This window comes from Echeneis naucrates, chromosome 5 (assembly GCF_900963305.1).
Source record: "Echeneis naucrates chromosome 5, fEcheNa1.1, whole genome shotgun sequence".
Taxonomy (NCBI): domain Eukaryota; kingdom Metazoa; phylum Chordata; class Actinopteri; order Carangiformes; family Echeneidae; genus Echeneis; species Echeneis naucrates.
In genome coordinates, this window is record NC_042515.1 from 7,211,581 (window position 1) to 7,228,859 (window position 17,279).

A 17,279-nucleotide genomic window follows, 5' to 3' on the forward strand; every position below is an offset into this window, starting at 1 on the left:
TGCAGTGAAAGAGAGTGAGACTATGTATTCAACAATTTTCTCTCCCATATACATTTATTATTTCTTCATGTGTCGGTATGCATGTCTCCTTAATTCAACACAAAGTTGGAAATGAAAAGAATTTAAATTTGAATTTCCCTCCCTTTTTTAGTCTTTTCTTAAAGTCTCCTGCAGCTATGGTTCAGAAGCTATGGCCCACCTATTAATATTAATTGAAGTAAATTTTTCTCTCCCTATGTTCTTTAATATCAGCTGGCTAAAAGATGACAGGCCAGTCTTCTGCATGCTTAATTAGCAAAAGTCTTTCCAAAGAGAAAGAGGAGGCAGGGATATAACAAGTGGAACTGGGACAGAGAGACTAACTAATCTGTAACACTTTGAGCATTAATTACAGAAAAGTGGTTACAGGATACAATGTCCCATTGGGTATTGGAACCACTCATCAGTACGTGATGGCACTATGGACCTCTGACAAACTCTACCTCTGATTGGATCATGGAGGCTTTAATCATTGAATTTGAACCTGAAAACTGTTAAATCAGTTCTTACACAGTAGAAACAATGAAATCCATTCATTGGGAGATTAGGTAGTATTACATTCTGGAGAATCCAGAATGAATCAGAAATAGGCTATTAATCCCTAAAGGTAAAGTCTGCAGTTTGGTAGCTTATCTTCTAATACAGTAGTTAAGGAGTTGTAAAATTTGATGGCAGTGGGTATATGAAATATTATCTCATCTGGATTGTCTGGAAGGTAATTCTTCCCATTGGACACAACCAGCATTTAATTTTTTCCATTGCTGTGGACTGACTGTTTTATTTTCATTAATAGCACACTGAAAACGATACGTTGCAACTGGAAGCTTCAAGGCCATATGCAGCTGAGACCATTTGTTTCTGGCTATCTTCCACAGCGAGCAGCTAGCAAGGCACAGTGCAGATGCCGGGGTAAACAAGCAGAAGCTTCCGACGGTGTTAATCACAGTTTTACTGCTTCCATGCGCTGAGCGTTGGAGGTAGTGGCTGGTGGGAGTGTTCAACTAGCTTTTGTCTATCACACTGAAGATACTGTCCACAGCATTAGTGCTCTCTGCTGAGCTGTCCCATTCAGGTTCACTACTGTACATTACAGCAGAGCCCTGTGCAGCACCATCTGCCACAGGCGCAACTAACTACAGTAAATGTGCACGTTAGAGAAGCACCATGCACCATGTGCCGTGATGTAGCCCATTCCTGTGCTGCGTGATTTTACTGGGTATGAGGGAGGAAATTTGCTCAAAGCATGAGATTTGTCCCTGCAGAAGAGAGTGTAAGACTCAGACAGACACTACAGAATATTTACTTGGACACACTGTTATACATATTCTTTGCCTGCAGACATGAATGCTATTTATTACACAGTAGCACTGGTCACTTGTTACATGAAGGACACTTGCAGTATATTGAGTGAAAAAGAGGGAAGTTGTAAATTTTTATTGTGAATAGCTATGCACTTGACTTATGTAGCAATAAACTGACCTATTATGAAAAGCACCAGCCATTTGAGGATGGCTGTGGCATGTATGGCTAGTTTTACAATATTTTGCAAAGGAGAAGAACCAAGTAAATTTAAAGAAACAAAAGGAAAAAGTACCACTTTCTCAGAAAGAAGAATGTAGTTTCTGCTAATAAATGCACGGAGCAGCAGATATTCAGTGATCTGTAGCAAAAGGACTCATTATGAGACTAAAACTTTCAATTTGCAATAAATATGGGATTTTAAGGAGACGTCAAGTGTATCAGTACAGTGTCACCATCACTGCCTTTGGCTCTGCCAGGAGCAACTACCGGATCATATTTCGACACAGGTTGTCACTAGTTGCTATTCAACATTTTTTATGAGACAATTTTCATTGTGTGTGTCAATTTGCATTATGGTGTCTTTTTTATTTATCTTTTTATCTAATAATTTTGTGATACCTATCCCTTAGTCATTTCTGTTGGAGTTGGATCAATTTAAGCATGTTAATTCACTGATAAAGACAATGGATTGTATATATGAATAGAACATTAACACTAGGACTTATAATTAACCCCAAAGCTGAAGTGCCTTGATCCTGCATTCTCCAACTCCACTGGTTGAAACAGGAACTCAGTTTGTGTTGATATCTATGAGGAAATGGCCCAACTTCTCACTTGATTTATTAAGTTAGTTTTCCCACTGACTAGCTAGTTTCAAATCTCCTTTAGTTACACAATATATATATTTTTTAATTACAGTTTAATTTAGCAGAAAATAATAAGACAGGGTACACATGAGGGTGTGGTTACTGTGGAATTGACAGACTGTACCATACACAACGACCTGCTAATCAGGACAGAAAACGAAGCCAGTCTGGTTCATCTCTTACTGCTGTCCAGCTTTACTTTCCTCTCCAAATATGGCTTCTTCTGGCTTCAAACTACGCCAAACTTTTCATGACATCATTTACAATTCCCTGACAAAATGCAACAAGATACTGACTTTACTATTGGCAAAATTGCAATCACTTAACAGATGCCTTTACTCGGACAGTAGGAAATGAAGAAAACCTTAAAAAGGCTATGAAATGTGAAATACAGCTCTTAAAGTCACAAGCATAAATGAATTCCATTGCTTCCCTTAATGCAAAATTAAGAAATAATAGTCAAAAAATAATATCTTTGCTTAATTTATGTGCACAAATTTGCTGGTGTGATACCATATGCATTTCTGAGCCCCTCCCCAGACACACAGCAGAGTGGAGCAGAGGGGGGACAGGCTGAAAACTCATTACGATAAGTGCTAAAAGCCTTCCTACAAGTGGTATAAATCCCTCTAAAATCAAAGATGGAGAGTTGTCACCCTCAAATATTGTTGAAAATGAGTGCATTTATTAGCTCAATTTCCAAGAGCTTTGAGTAGCAGCTGTCAACCAAAAAGCTATGATCAATATACTGCAGTACTCCAAAACACAAATGATTATTGATTTCTGGATTAGCGTTAATCTGCATTAAATTAGGAATACATTGTTTAGGCCTGGTGGGGGTGCTTGTTGGCTTGGTAGCCAATCTATCATGTACAACTGTAGGGGAAATATGCTACCTGACCGGCTTTAAACTGCTGAAAGTTGTGAGTTAGAGAAGGCAGTCAAAGCATTTAGAAAATCTAAAAAATTTTTTTCCTGTTGTGCTTTTCACATTTTGCAAGAAGTATCGCTCATTTTCATACAGCAAAATAGACTTTACCAAACAACTTCTTGAAACAACGCAGTCGTCATCCCTATAGACAGGTACTCTGATAATTATTAGACAGCCATGACTGGGTGTACCATCAACCACAGTTACAATGACAGGCCAAATGCCATATGCTTCAGGCAGCCAGGTGGTTCTTATTTCAGCAAGATCTGATAAATCCATACACTGAACTAAAGCAGCAGATATAAAGAGCACATAAGTTCCAGGTAATGACCAGATCTCTGTAACCACTCCTTAGATGAGAAAACAAACACTATCAAAAAATTGCCAGAGCAAAACATTTTTAACTCCCTACACATAAAGGCAACGTAATGGCACTGACCCAGAGTTCAGAATAACACCACGTTTCAATCTTTTATGAGAGCTTTGCTCAACCTTTCAGAGTCCAAACAATCACACCAAGGCTAGCACACAGGGTGCTGCAGTAGAGCAGGTACACTGGGACTTTTACCATACTAAGATGTACTCTGGCCAAGGAGTCAGTCTCAGTGTACACACATGATTCCCAAATCCATCCTGAGGGGGAACAGGGGGTTCTGGCTTGATGTAGTTCCAGCGTGAATGAAGGATAAAAACCGGCCATTGAAATACACCACTTTCTATATCCTAATTTCTCAAAAGCAAACTAAGCAATCATTGCTCAACAGAACACAACATCCTATTTTATAGATGCTATAATAAACCATATCAGCACCTGACCTTGTATTAAAAAACTGTAGTCTGGTCAGACCTGAGCTGGCCCTGAAGAGGCCATTTAGCTGTAGATATGCCGAGACTCACCACTTTGAAGTTTTCAGCGCTGCATTCCATGCCCCGATAGAAGCAGGAAAGCAGCATATCCTTGATGTCGTGGCCCGTTCGGTCGTAGAATTCGCGCATGTTGAAGGGGCGGGGCTTGTAGTTATCAAAGTCGGCCCTCTCCTTCAGGACCTGCAGGACATGTTCCTCCACCAGATGTGGGTCCCGGATCTCATACCTAGAGAAAAAGGTTCTTGTCTTACTTCATGTCAACACAAGGAAGCACATTTGTAAATACACATATATCCACTGATAAAGTGCTCGTCCAGTCTCTGAAATCATTTTGTTTAGCCATAACCCCCACTTTACACCATCATATCATACTAACCGTCATACTAAATAACAGAAGACATCAAAAAAGTAAAAACGATTTTCACAAATTGCGATTCTCAACAGACAATTCATCAACCACAGTAAGTTAAGCTCCACATAAAACTGTAAAAACTGAAGCTATCAAAGCAAGAAATAGAAATTTCCACAGACAACAAAGCATTATACAAAATTAGCTGTACCTCAATTGGTCTGGGAGGAAAACAAGCCTCTTTGGCAGGTAAATGGGGATTACCATGTAAAAATTAAATAGAGAAGTAGCAAAAATAATATATTCAGCCTCAAATTTAACTAAAGAAACATGCACAGACCTGCAGTTAGAAAATTCGCAACATTAAACACATGCTGTCCAAAAACAATTTCTTCTCAAGGTATCATATTAATCACTCTGATAAATAATTAGAATCATCTGTGACAGCAGACAGTTTAAACACTGTGCTTAACAATCCTCTGTGGTGCAAGCTGAGGATGCTGAACACTCTGAGACAACATACCATGATAATATAAAGCTTAAATCAAAGGAAGACACTTCAACTAACAACTCCTTTATGTTTTGTTCCCCCAAGTGCAAAATGTAATCAGGTGTATCACGCTGACTACGTCTTGTTCCGTCCGTCTCCTCTCCTCGCAAACACATAAAACACATTGAATTACCATTAATTTGTGTGTACCAATTTGCCAAGCTGAAATTCAAGCACCACATTCACAGAAGGAAAACGCTGGGGAAGTCATTTATGGCATGCCTCTATTTGACAAGTACCATCAACCTCCAGCACCTGCTCACAGTCGTTTGGAGATACAAATTAACCTCAATTAACTAATGTGGCCCTGCTCCGAGAAAGGACAGCCCATTGATGGCCACTGCTGTGCGGCGGGCCATCAGTGGTACAAGCATCCAAATTATGGAGTGCTACAATTAAGCACTACAGACAGACACTTATGAGAATAATTTGTTAGGGGACAGTCTATCAGAGGTAGCGTCACGGTAAAATAATGCATACGATTTTTGGAATTAACTAACAAGGTAGGTCATTCTCTCCATCTCCTCACAATAACAGTATTGCAGAAGTGAACAGTTTTTAATGGTACTTCTCGCATTTATGTGTAATGTGAGAAAGCAGCAGCCAACACAGTTCATGTATTGGGTTTTTGTAAAAATCTCGGTTGTCTTCCCCATGGTGGAAAAACCAGATTTAAAATTGAAAACAATGAGACAGAGTGAGACAAAGGCATGCCCTTCTCCTCTGACAATAAATCTGAGAATGACTTTGTGGATGTTGACAGCAGAGTTATTTCTCATGGATATAGGCACTATTTCAAACTACAATTGGTGTTAAATCTTGATGGATTTTTTTTTCCCCTTAATTCCACAAGGTCAAGGTTTGTCAGTGTTCACGAACACAATTTTGTCTCTTGACAATGGGAATAATGTAATTTGATCCATGAATAAAAGTGAAATATTGCACTGTTTCTTTTGTGAGCACTGCCTTAATATTCAACTGACGATAAATTTTCAACTCATGTTCCATGCAAAACGCAAGATATGTAATATGTTCCACTACAGCCACAGTGCAGTGTTTACCTCCCACAAACAGAATGAAATAAAATATTCACATGAAACAGCATGTGCTGTAATTTGAAATGATGTTTTTCTGTATCTCCCTCTCTGAACTGATTGTGAAAACTGTCACACTTCATGTTAAAAAGAAGGCCAAAAATATTGTCACCAAACTCAACATTCAAAATCTGGTGTAACATCTAAGACCAATAAAAGCTGGCAAAATAGGAATGTTATTTCTCCAACTGATTACCATCACAATATATCTGACAACTACCTCAACAGTCATTATCACACCTATGAAACAATAACATCAGAGAGGAAAAAGTCAGTGTTTTAAGTCTGCTTTCAAGTTATAATACATGAACAACAAATGAAGCCTAGCTGAGTATTTTTTCATTTACAATTTCATTAAGAGTAACAGCTGCCATCTTTCTATTTCTCGCAGAATGTAAGTGGAATTAACATAAGCAATAGAAACTATATAATATAAAAGACTAAAGGGAAAAAAACTGGTGCAGAAGAGCACATTACCCATATATTAGTGATGAACCTAAGTGAGGCCATTCATTAGCTGCTACTTTGTCCTTAATACATCTGGCTGTTGTTTAAACTATATCAAAGCAAATTAAGGTTATGTAAGGTTAATGAGCAACTGCAGCTGTGTATGAATGGGTGAACAGATCATAGACTGTAAATGTGTGACCCAGCTGACTCCAGGCTATTCATTGTATCGTTTTTAACAAATTACATTGCCAAGGGAGATGCTTGGGATTCGGGAAGAGTGACAGCAGCTTTAAACAGAGCTTGAGTAGATTTGCCAGTCACATTTGAAAGCAGGCTAACCTCAATCACTAATGGCCCACATTTATTGGGAATACAATACACATTTTTTCCTGTTTACATTATTGCAACAGGGGCCAGAGAGATCACATGAGGCATAACATAAATCACCCTACATGTTAGAGAATAATATAGTTGGTTTAAATATTGTGTTTCTGAATAATTGTGAAACTTATTTATATCAATTGTTAAAATCCTGCCACTAATCCTCATATTTATTTAAATGCATTTGTCTTTAATGTTTCTAATATTTTAGTTGGGCTGTATTGTTTCTCCAATGGCTGATTTGTGCAAATAAAGTTAATAAACTGTTAACAAAAAATAAGCTCTAAGTCAAGCAGTAAGAGATGATAGCTCCCATATGAGCTACATTCGGTCCTTGTGGTCCAATAAATTGTGAATGTGAATGGTTACAGTCTGTGGATTTGCTACAGTTTCGGGGCTGTTATGACTCAGGGTGGTTAGGTGTCTCTGGGTCATATCTCATAGCAGGTCTACAGATTGCATCTACAAGACAGATAGGCTAAAAAAAAATAAAAAAAAAACAGAACATCTATCTTTGTGTTTGCTGAGGACACGTTATCGCTGGCTGAGAGTCGAAGCTGTCTTAATACTGTTTGGATCCCACCTACTCTGGTAGGTCATTAATTTATGGCTAACACTAGCTAGCAGCTGTCTGCAGATATCAGGCTGATGTCTTGTCAACACAAAGAGTACCAATAAATTAGTTGGCAAGCATTCAGTTTTTGCACCTACTGTGAACAATTTGATAATTAAACGTGGATGCCTGCATATAGATTAAGCACTTGGTGGCAGGCCATGCGTAGCCGCAATGGATGTTTTGCCTTTTTTTTTTTTATTATTATACATAACAATATATTATTTGTTCTATTGTTCTGCACCTTGCTGTTATTTAGCGTTTACAAAAGGAAATTAATCTCTAGTCCAAAGTTTTATAACATTTATAATTTAACCTGAATAAACACAAAATTTTCATTCCCAGGATGAATTCTGAGTGATTAGTATTTATTTAATGTAACAGCTGGATTTCAACATCAAATCAAATGGTGAGATCTGCTATCCAGTCTTATATAGAACAGCATGTTTAAGTTGTAAAATGAAATCACTGTAGCAGAAAAATGTCAACAAATAGTTACATAACAATGGGCTAGAGGCTAAGAGCGGAGGGTAGCTGGAGTAGAGAGGTTTGCTTTTGAGTCTAACATTATTGCTAGATTGAGCTCCAGAACTTGAACTCGTAGCCTTGTAGTACATCTTGTATACCGTTTTTAACTGACAGTAATTGTAATTGTTGGAAAAAGCTCATCTGAAGCCCTGAAAGGGACTGGTTAAATTGCACAGACCAGCCAAATCCCACCTGAAAATTACCTCAGTACCCAAGCCCACAGGGGAACTACATCACAATACTGTCATGCTTTATTCTAATGAGAAGATAGTCTGCTGTGCTATATTCTTATATTAACTGAATTTTATCATGAGCCTGTGTATGTCTTATAAGCAACACAAAGCTGCCAGGAGAGCACTTAAGACGTTGTGCTCAGAACCCCAAGTCAGTAGGCTTTAGTTGAAGCGCATACAATCACAATCATATGAGTAGATTTTTAATATTGCCCTGCCACTGCTCCCTAAAGCAATCACAGCAAACTCCCTACATTGGGGTGGGGAGACTAAATTGGATTATGGGCCACAAGCACTTTAATTTTCTTGTGGGGACTAAAACGAATGAAGGAGCATCTGCATCATTTTGCCACCTCATGAGAGGAGTGAGTAAATAGAAGTAACCGCTGATTTTCAGAGTGAACTTTCAAACATAAAAAGCTGTACCTTCTCAGGTCACTAAATGTTTAGTTATATGAAAAAAAAAACATCTTGGTCTACAGCTTCTCATGCAACCATTGAATTAAGATGATACATAAGGCAACAGTGAACACAGAATTTTAAGAATTTGGTGGGTGGTGGCCTAAATATTAACTTGAACAGCAACTTTCTTACATCCTGCTCCAAAGCAAATATTTTACTTACTTGTGGACAAATAAATTACTGATCAATATACGCAACTCTGCTGCTACACATTATTTCACAAGTAGCAAAATGGTATTAGATTGGCCAGTCCTGGTCAACATGCACAGAGCATGCTTTTAGGAGCGTAGACACAGCAGAGATGGAAAGTTAAGAGACAGACAGGAACAGTAAAAACTGGATTTCTACTGAAGCTCCCAATGGCTAAAGTGACTCAGAGAAATGGATCTGTGATCAATGTATTTGTGCGTGTGAGAGAGAAAGAGAGAGCAAGAAAGACGAGGGGTTGAGCAAATCAATGTGCTGTGCACAGCTCTACAATTAAATAAGATTTTACTCATTTGAAAAAAAGAATAGAAAATCAATAAGCAGCGGTCAATGTTATTATTGTGTATGGGTAACACTGCGTCTTGATATAATACCAGGTAATTATCCCATTACAAATAATTGAACTCCTACACCACAGAGGACAGTGTTGGTTTTTGTGTGGTGTCCTTGAAAGGGAATGAGTAAAATGATTTTCCTTGACAATAACATCTTAATCATGGTACACCTGCAGCATACACTTATCATGCAATATTAATCACATATGATCTGTTAAAAAAACTAAAACAATCCTATATTACCTACTTATGTATCCTAGTGGTAATCCTCTCTTTGGTAGACACTCACTAGAAAAACAATACAAATTCAATACACAACTGGAAAATAAGCTTTAAAGGCAACAAGGCAACTCTTTGATTTTGTTTCCTGCCTAATGACCTCCTGTCCTTACCTAAGCATTTTTTCAAATCCTGATTAAGACCAGTGATGTTGCTGAGCCAGATAACAGTCACGGCTATAGAGCATTACATTTTGTGACACTTCACACGCCATGTACGTGACTTTGTTCAGTGTAGTCTCAGGAGACATGCTAAAGCTTGACATCTGTGTAAGCAGTGGACTCGCTTCTCTGACTTTCATGAGCTTATTCAGCGTTTTTTGGCAGCATACACTATATTAGCAATACCTATTCTAGAATGACCTTTCTTCTGTTAATTATCATATAATTGCATCTGCGACATAAAAATAAAACTGAGCAATTTACTTGTAATGTTCTGCACTGCTGCACAGCACTGATTGTTGTTGGGTTTGGGTTTTTTTTTTTTTTTCAGCAGAAGCTTCTTAAGTGCAGCAAGTTCAAGTGAAGTCATTGCAGCTCAGTAATGAATTTCCTAGCAGCTAAGACAATCTAGCATCAGTGACGTGACTGCTACCTACTTCATACTATGATGCACACAAACCTAGGGCAACACAACATTTTCTTTTTCTGCTGCCCTTTACCAATAAAAAAGTATACCAATAACTAACTTCAGCTCCAGTCAATGCTTACTTAAAAATTGTCTCAACAAGAACCTTCTGTGTCTTAGAGTAACGTTACTTCAGAGGCTAACCCAACAACAAAGCCTTTCCTGATTTTAAGAAAAAGATGCAACCACTGTACTAATCTCTAAAAAGTAAGCGAGTGCCTGAGAGAGTGTTAATCAGCAAGACAACTCTGTAGCTTAACAAACAGCACTAATTACACAGGGATAAAGACTTGTTCATCATACAGCTTACGAGACACAAGTTAATTGCCTCTGCATGTACTCCCTTCCTTCCATCAAAAGTCAGCTTGTTCCAAAGTCACTTGGAGCAAGTGCCACTACTTTCACTTTTCTGTTTGCTCTTGCTCCTCGTTTGCACATTTAACTTCTTCCAGGAAATCTGGCTAAACCTGCTCAAACAAATCAAATGCATTTTAGCCTTTCTGTTGATATTTTAATGATTTGCCCTTACAGCTGACAGCACAAACACAGAGATACAAATCTATGTAGGCTATAGGACATGGGTATTCTGTTTGACATCTATACCATCCAAGAACTACAGCCAGCAATGGAATCGAGTGCTTTCCTGTAAGGTTATCACCTGTAATATCAGTTATAGAGGTCATGAAGCAAAGATATTCTTTATGAAAACAGGGAATTGAATTTATGTCATTGTAGCTTATACAACTCTCCGACTATGCCTTGGGCTGCAGGGTTGTGTGGATCAATACACTAAAAATACCCAGAGGAATGTGTTCAAAAACAACCTTTACATATATATATTCGTGTGTATTCGATCTTATATTTTACAAAAGAGCAGAAAGCTGTAAAGGTTTGAATTCTACCGCTTCATCTCTGAGTACAAACTGGAAGATGGTCATCTGCATTGTGCTACCACACATGACCAGAATACATTGGGTGGCACAGGAAAGAAAAAGTAATGAAATTTTAATCCCAAATATTCAACATCAATGGCACGCTTGTCATAGCTGGTGAAAGACTAAATGATCAAAGCTGAACAGAAAACAATGAGACAATGACACACACACACACACACACACACACACACACACACACACACACACACACACACACACCTACCTATCTGCATTTTGTCAGTAGGGGGATTTAAAATTGTATTCCTCTACTTATCCAATATTGAGATATTCATATCACATGAAATGTAAAATGATGAGGCAAGGAATTGCACTTGCGGCATTTTTCCCTTCATCATTTCATATTAACCATTTAGAAATAGCTCATCCATTACCTGTTACCTGGGGGACTCAAATGATCTGCAATGGAATATCTTCTTTATATATGTGTATTTTTTTTAATCAGAAAGTGTCTCCATCCATTAACTGATTTATGTTCAGCATATTCATGATGTTCCATAGGTAACAATACATAAAGCAGCTTATGGACATTTTCTAACTTAATATGATAAGACCTGATATGATCTGTAAGGTCTATACATTATTAAAGAACCAATCCTAATGCTGCTTTCCCTCTTTTCATGAAAACCACCTTTTAATCCTTATCTCTTTTTTCTCGATTACCTCTGGCTAAGGTCATTCCAAGTTCACATTCCTAAGACCCCTTGAATGATTTAGCATACTTGCCCATGTTGTTTAAACATCTCAAAATGGCTAAATCAATAAACACTAAACCCGCTGTTAAACATTACATTACAAACATTTCCCAATTTAGACATTAAATTTAATTTCCATCAGGTAGAGACCATTTAAAATTATTATCATAACTTCTAATCTAATGTCAACATTCACTATTAGTACAGATTTCATCTGCTAGGCCATGGCAGCATCACCCATGCTTCCTTATAGAGAACATCTAAAGAGGGAGTTGCGTTGTCTAGACTGTTAATTCAGGGATTTGGTTATTTAATGGTCCTCAGTTAATTTTCTTTGAGTAAGGTTTAATTCAGGTTCATAATAACTGCTATAGAAAGTAATCACATTAAAAATGTACGGTTTCAGCCAAATGTTTGAGTTATTTCATTATCTGATGTCACAATCAAATCCTGAATCAACAAAGACTAAGTCCCACGGATGAATTTCTCTCAACAGCTGGTACTTCAGTTTGGTGTGCTGAGGGCTGGTTTGTTTTAGCCTACTTTATGGAAAAAAGAGGCTATCAGAAATAGGGATGATTACTAAATGACAAGAAATGAAAGATTAGGGGATATCTGCTTTAAAAGAAGTTTGGAGGGTTTTTTTTCACTGTCAGACTTGCCTCTGACATCATGCATACCAACAGGTAGGGCCTGCTGTCTGCTGTGGTGCAGGCAGTCCTTAAATACACAGGTGAGATACATAGGAATCACACACACAAACACACACCTGCCGTTGAGCAGGGCAAGGAGCTCTCCGGCGTGGTACAGGTCGTTGCGCGTCACCCGGCTGAAGCGGAAGGAGTTAAGGTTGCAGAAGGTGACCGCAGGGAACGTCATCTTCGGAGCCGCCACCTCGTCCAGTTTGGTGACATGGGGGTACTGAAAGTAGAACTGCACCCGGTCCACGCACACCATCACCAGCACTCCTACGGAGCCCAGGAAGAACAAGATCCACAGGCTACGCTTGATACACATCCGCTCATAAGTGAACATGTGCGAAATGCCATGCAGCGTGGACCTGCTGGCAAAAACTTCAATGGGAGCTGGTGTCTTGTAGTCCATGTCCTCGGAGTCCGCTTTGAGATCCATTACGTCCTCGGGATGAGTTTGGATGAGTCAAGGTCGCACCAAAAAAAAAATGCCTTTATAGATAAGTAGATGCTTTATTAATGGGAAGGAGGTTAGTGTCTGCAAGTTCACGCCCTTCTACGCATGTGTTTCTCATGCAGTCTGTGTGAGGTGTTGCGTCACTGACAGGCAGTCCGACAGTCAGAGCATTTTACCCCACGTATCCTCAAAATACCCCGTGCTTACATGAAAACACTTGGAAAAAGTGTATGTAAGGAAAGCATGTGCTGTTGCTTGGCTGGGTCACAGCTCCATAATACACGGCCCGGTGGGGAGCGCGCCTGGACAGATGCCAACGCTGTCCTCTCCTCTCCGCTCACTTCTGGGATATTACCGAGTTGATATTTGGCTTCCACGCTCTTAACAAAATGTACAACCACTGTGTCGGTCAGTGGGTGGCGAGGAAAAACAAAAACACTGATCGCGACTGAAAAAAAAGATAAAAAGATAAATCACATCGGCGAGGGAAAAATATGTGATTTAGAAGAAAAGAATAAAAAAAACCCAAAGCAAACAAATACACAAAAAAATGCTGATAATAAAATTGAGCGGTGGTTTATTCTGTGTGTAAGACAGAGAGAGTAGACTGGCTACATGGCTTTTTCTCCTGCTCTCCAAACGCAAAATCCCAACACGTGCAGGAAAACAACCAGCGGCTGATTTCTGACGTCTCGTTTAGTGTTTTAAAAGCTGTCGTCCGGATGTCCTGTGTTTCCCACAGCCAGGGTAAACAGCTGCATCACAGAGGAGCCGGATCTGTCAGAGAGCTGCCTCGGTGCGCCTCTCCTCCTCCTCCTGCCTGCTTCCATCCCCTCCTCCGAGCTGCCTCCACAACAATGCGGGGACAATTACTCCAGTCTCATTTACATTCCCACTCGTTCATCCTTCACTAACAAATTCCTGGTTGTAAAAAATTAAAACAACCACATAAATAAATGGTGGGGAAAAAAAAAAAAGCGGATCCCAGCCGAAATGCTTCGCTTAGTGAACTGAAGGGAAGCCACCTCAGAGGCGGACACGGTTTAGCCTGGATCAATTAAATTCGCCCCAAACAGGAGAGAGCAAGGATAGGACGGCGTGTGACGAAGTCCAACGTCGCTGCCATGCCAGAAAATAAGCCCACACGGCAGGCAGGAGAGAGACACTGTACTGAGCACACAGTTTAAACGGTGGTGACATCCAATGCCTGAAAAATTAGCCATTACCTTGACCGCCGGCCGTTCACTCTCTCCGGTGTTTCCATGGAGATAGCCCAGCTAGCTAGCATGGCGACAAAACCATCTTGCGCAAAGTTTGGACTTTCAACAAAACTGCTGTTTTTGTTGTAGTTTAAAGAAGGTCCAATTTAAAGGACTTGTATAGTTTGTTAATTCAGTCGTTAGTTTTTTTTTTGGTTTGCTTTGAAGTTAAAATTGCTCCGGTATTTGGAAAGTTACGAAGCGTTCAATCATCATGTCTGGTGTGTAGCTCAAGTATGGAAGCTTTTTAGGGCAAAATTCATCAACATCTCGGAAGGCAAACAAACAAAAAAAAAAAAGTAAAACCCTAACCCTCCTCAATGTGAAGTTGAACAAATGGTTGTTTTTTCATATATATATAATTACATAATTAGAATGACGATCAGTTCCGAGTTTGAAGTTTGTTCTTTTACTGGTGAAACCTTGTCTAATGTTGGATTTTGTGAGTAAAATGCTGACAAAATCATGTAGGAAATCAACTGGTTTAATGTATGTTTTTAAGTTAACCAAATTATTTAAATATAATATCAGAGAGCAAATGGAGAGAAAGAACAACAATCTCGTAAAAAAAAAATAATAATAAAAACACACAAACTTAGCTACAACTGGGAAAATATGAAGTTGTTTTTTTAACAAATACAAATACAAATCTTACATAAGTAGGCTAAAGTATGATTGACAAACATTTTTATTCATGAATGTCTCTTGAATTTAATTTCAACTAAGATCAGGGATATATGTTGTGTAGTATTGGTAGCTAAAATAGTCTCAAACATGGCTTTGTCATGTGCTCATGTATAATTTATTAAAGGGAAAGGTGAGTATCTGATACATCTCTTACCTCATCAACACGCTGCATTGGTAAATTCAAAACAGTAAACATTTAGGGTATTAGTATTCTCTATGTAGCAGGATTAAAAAATGTAAATGGAAGCCATGTATAATTACCATCCAGAGTTTTGCATGATTGTTCAGTTTTCCAAGATCGACAGATTGCCATATCGGTCACTTCCACTAAAAGCTGGCCAAGTGCCCCTCTAGTCAGTAGGCCAAGATACATTTTGTTGTTTTTTTTTTACCAGCAAATGTGACTCGGAGGCAATCATAACCAATTACAAAATGATAAATGGCATTAAATTAGCATTAGAAATAATGCAAACATTAGACAGTTGTTTTCAACTAAAAATACATAAAGAGTGTGAAAGCGCAGAAAGAAATCTGTTTCAGGTTCATTAACCGCCAATTCAAGGTTGGAAACACAGTCAGACATATATGAGCACAAATGCACAAAGACTGATTTCAGAAGCAATGATTTCCATAATTTACCAACATGCGCATATGCAAAAATATACAGTGCTGCACACAAAAAGTACTTGCAGATATGTTGCCAAGCATTAATAAATTTTTTGCTGTATGTGTGAATGTATGAATACACACAGTTCACAGCTCATAAAAATCCCTGAAGAAATGTATTTTCTCCCCTGACCAATTCCATGTAGTCAACTGAATGGAACATCCAACTATGTCAGCATGAATGAGTGAGCCAAACACAGGCAATAAGGCAGATGTGTCGCAAGACTGCCAATGCCAAATCTGTCATAGAAACCATATTGCCAAGAGGCAAGGAGTAGCTCACCCATGAAATTGTTCATAATGCGTCCATAATTGCCATTTGCCATAGTATTGACTGTGACAATGTGGTAGTCATCTATAAAGCCTGCATCTTATATTGATGAGTGCAGTGCTCGGAAAATGAGCCATGCTCCATTCCAGTGGTGTGGTGTGAATTCTGGGTAGGCGCCGTGCAGCAGTGCCACACATGGGTTTGATGTTACAGTAGATATTGAATTACTGAGGTGAATTTTGATAGCAGGTACTGGGCTGTACACTTACCCAAATTTAGCTTTTATGGTAGTTGTCCATGCTACAGTGATGCCAGAGAATCTTACTGATAGGAAACTTGAGTCCACTTACATTATTCTGAGGACTATGATAGCATAATGCCCCTCAGAGATACCTGCATGAATAGGTCTTTCATTTTTTGGTGCAGGCTTTTCTGTTGTTCAGCTAAGCATAGACTTCCCGGCTGTCTGGCCCTGCTCATGAATATTTTTCCACCCTCTGACAGTATAAAAGTGGGTCTTCTTTATAAAGGACATTTTGACAACCCGGTAGTTGAAAAGAGCGTTGGATTTATTGGTAGCACTTGTGGTGGTGGACAACACCACCAGATTATCAAGTAAAAGATGTAAAAGAAAGTAAAAGAAAAATGAAGCCACTCTTCATGCCCAATCATTCTGAATAGTAGTACCCCAGTAAGATTAGGTTGTGTATATTTGATCATGACATCTTAACATGACATGATGAATCCCTTTCATAGAAAGTACAGAGCTGAATGCCATCATTCCTAAATTGGCAGTACGGTTCTTGAATGCTTTTTAGTAAAATGATAACCTTGACAGCTAAGCTCTTTTGTACGGTTCAACATAAACATATGAATATAAACGGTGAGAAATTCTGGTTCCCACTTTTGTCCTGTCAATAACTCTTGGGGCGTTATTCTAAAAGCCTTTCTAATGTCTGAAACATGAACATTAATGTAATTTTTCATGTAATGTAATGTAAATTTCACCCAACAAAAGCAAGCTCCTTTGAGTAGAATAGAAATTGCTTCTTTTGCTGATTTCCTTAATAAAGATTGCTTAAAAAATTTACATGTACTGAGTTTTAAATCTGCTACCGTCATCAATATGAATGTACACTGTAGCAACAATAATTAAACCTAGAAGTTTATTGTTTTCTGTTTCACTCATTGGTGCTTAACTTTTTTTCTTTTTTTTTTAAACATGGACAACACCAAGCGCTCGACTTCAACAAAAGGTCATCTCTGAATGTAAATAAATAAAAATGTCATTGTCAAGGCTGTTGTGAGCCTGTGACTCATAACCAGCACAGGTGTCATATACGAAGCTAAAGGGTCCTTCTGACCAAACCGGTTTAGTATTTGCACTGGGGACAATTTGTATTTTTGAAAAGTTCCCGAAGGCTTACTTCTTTTCCAAAATACCTAGCAATGTACTCTGTGCATTGCTTCAGTGAAAGATGTGCTC

General features: G+C 38.6%; 1 protein-coding gene across 1 annotated transcript in view; it reads right to left on the minus strand.

Moving 5' to 3' along the window:
* Positions 1–12,892, minus strand: part of asic1b (acid-sensing (proton-gated) ion channel 1b) — a 137,665-nt gene extending 124,773 nt beyond the window's left edge. Inside the window, exons 1-2 of the mRNA XM_029502026.1 lie at positions 12,531–12,892; positions 4,036–4,231 (exon numbers count right to left, since the gene is read on the minus strand). Coding sequence (XP_029357886.1) covers positions 4,036–4,231; positions 12,531–12,892 — 558 coding nt within the window. The remainder of the gene's footprint in view (positions 1–4,035; positions 4,232–12,530) is intronic.
* Between the last annotated feature and the right edge of the window lie 4,387 nt (positions 12,893–17,279).